The sequence below is a fragment of the Epinephelus fuscoguttatus genome, linkage group LG11, assembly GCF_011397635.1.
Source record: "Epinephelus fuscoguttatus linkage group LG11, E.fuscoguttatus.final_Chr_v1".
Taxonomy (NCBI): Eukaryota; Metazoa; Chordata; class Actinopteri; order Perciformes; family Serranidae; genus Epinephelus; species Epinephelus fuscoguttatus.
The window spans coordinates 39,545,472-39,548,124 of record NC_064762.1 but is presented as its reverse complement, the minus strand read 5'-3'; the positions used below and the strand labels follow the sequence as shown (position 1 = coordinate 39,548,124).

Sequence of the window (2,653 nt, the reverse complement as noted above, 5' to 3'; positions counted from 1 at the left end):
TCAACATGATTTGAAATTATGGCAGATTCAAATGTGATAGTTTCCATGAAAAGTGTTTTGGTGCTCTCATTAAAGTACTTTTTTCAACATTTGCTGATCCATGGACAATTTTTTGAGTTAATGACGAATCAAAAAATACACAGAAATCATGATAGAGCAATATCAAGCACAATGACATCTGACATCTTAACACCTTTAGTAATGACAAGATCCAAAGTGTGTCCTCTATTATGTGTCGGCTCTCTCACATGTTAAGAAAGATCAAATGTGTCAAGTATGGCAGAAAGTTCTGTGGCATTTTTCTCATTACATGACATTATCCATGTGTATATTGAAATCATTTGTAATGACCTTCAATAATGAACTTCATTTCCATTTTAAATGACATATTCAAAAGGTGAGAACTCACCAAATGATAGCTTCTTACAAAGAAATCTATCTCTGAAAAAGGCACAGACACCACCTTCTTTTTTGTTCTGCTGTGCTTCAAACGTCAAAGTGTGAATAGGATTTCCCATTCCATTTGGCAAAATAGAAGTATTCAAACGAGATTTTAAAAGTATTCTCATCTATTGTTCTGTATGTTGCTCTGGCATCTAATATCATCACAGTGAAAAAGTCTCACTTCTGATTGGACAATAACAGAGTGTGTTCATTATGGTAATGAGATAGGGGTTGATAAAAACAGTGTACACAGTGGCATTGTAATGAAGAACACCCATCAATACTGCAAACTATCTTGAGCATTTAAAAGGTACGACCAACAAAATATTTTATTCTAGAGATTTATCATTGTAGTTTAACATTCATGAATATCAAAATATTTTAAGATAAACATACATCTTTCATGCATTAATGTTGTTCCTCATGGAAATTATATATTCCTAATGGACATTCTTGCAGGAATAAAGAAACATGGCACCAGAAGTCAATCGCACTGATGTGAATGACATACATCCCTGTTATGAAATATATAATGTCTCCTTCATACTGACAAGCACTCCTTCTACAATATGTGTTTTAATATATATTTTCCTTGGGTCATTATCTGTTGTCACAGTATGTGGAAACCTTCTGGTAATAATCTCTATCATTTACTTCAAACAGCTCCACACTCCTACAAACTCTCTCATCCTCTCTCTGGCTGTAGCTGACCTGCTTGTTGGTGTTGTAGTTTTTCCTCTCAGCATGGCCTTCTCTCTTAGTTCATGTTTACATTATGAACATTTATTTTGCAAAGTGAGAGATAGCTTTGATGTAACACTGAGCACAGCTTCCATTCTGAATTTATGTTGTATTTCCATAGACAGATATTATGCAGTGTGTCAGCCTCTGACATACAGAACTAAGATAAATGTTAAAGTTGTTGTGGTCATGATCCTGGTCAGCTGGAGTGTGTCTGTTTCAGTAGCCATTGGTTTTCTAATTCCAGGATTAAACCATGAAAAATGTGACGATAATTGTTTTATTGATCTTCTACTTGCACAAATTTTGGGACTCATTTTCTCATTTTACCTCCCAGTGATCATAATGCTCTGTATCTACCTGAAGATTTTCCTTGTGGCACAGAGACAGGCACGCAGCATCAGGAACACAACATGTCAGAGCACAAAATGTGGAGCAACTGAAGGTAAAAATGAGAGAAAGGCCACCAAAACTCTTGCAACAGTTATGGGTGTTTTTCTGATGTGCTGGACTCCTTTCTTTCTCTGTTATACTTTTCAGCTTTTGGATAATGTGTCAGTGCCACTTCCGCTGTTTGAAACTCTTAACTGGCTTGCACTGTCAAATTCAATGCTCAATCCATTTATTTATGCTTTCTTTTACAGCTGGTTCAGGTCAGCTTTCAGAATGATCATTTCTGGGAAAATATTTAAAGGTGATTTTGCAGATACAAAACTGCTTTGACATATTCTGTGGAGTGCTGAAATGGCCAACATACAAGTCAGTACTGATGAAATTTGTCACAATAATTATTTAATATGTGTCATTAGACTCTGCAACCTGTGACTCAGCATATTTTTTTCTTTGTTTAATCATGCAGTAACAATTGAATATTAAGGTGTAATACTGACTGAGGTACAGAGGTGCATTATAGTGAGATGTCAGTTTATGCAACCATGTAAACGGCTTAAAGATACTATGTTTACATCTACATGTACAGACTATCTGAGTGTGCTTGTTCCAACACGTACTTACTTTATGAACTGAGTTATTCATTTGGAACTCCGATTAATAATATATGTATATATATATATATACACACACACACCAAAATTACCATATAAATAGTACAGGTTGAACAATTTTGGAATTTTTGACTTTGAGAAGAGGTTGGTGGAATCAGTCACTCTTGTGTAACATTAAACAGGTGGCTTGTATTTTCAAAAAGTGTTTATTCATAATATAATAACACAAAACATGATCTTACTAAGCAAAGTAAGTGTGTGTTTGTGTGTGTGTGTGTGTGTGTGTGTGTACATGATTTGTGTAGGATAGTGGCACCAGGATAGACACAGGGGATAGTTAATTTGTGTGCAAAATCTTGTGTTTGTGAAACATGAACTAACTTCAACTGGTGGTGAAGGCACAAATGTTGATGTCACCCCGTAAGCCTCACTACAAAAAGATCACAACAATAAAACTCAGTGGA

At 35.2% G+C, this 2,653-nt stretch overlaps 1 protein-coding gene across 1 annotated transcript; it reads left to right on the top strand.

The window, feature by feature from the left end:
- The first annotated feature begins 915 nt into the window (after positions 1-915).
- On the top strand, positions 916-1,908 carry LOC125896812 (trace amine-associated receptor 1-like). The gene has a single exon (XM_049589685.1). The coding sequence runs from the start codon at positions 916-918 to the stop codon at positions 1,906-1,908; it is 993 nt and encodes a 330-aa protein (XP_049445642.1).
- Positions 1,909-2,653: the final 745 nt, after the last annotated feature.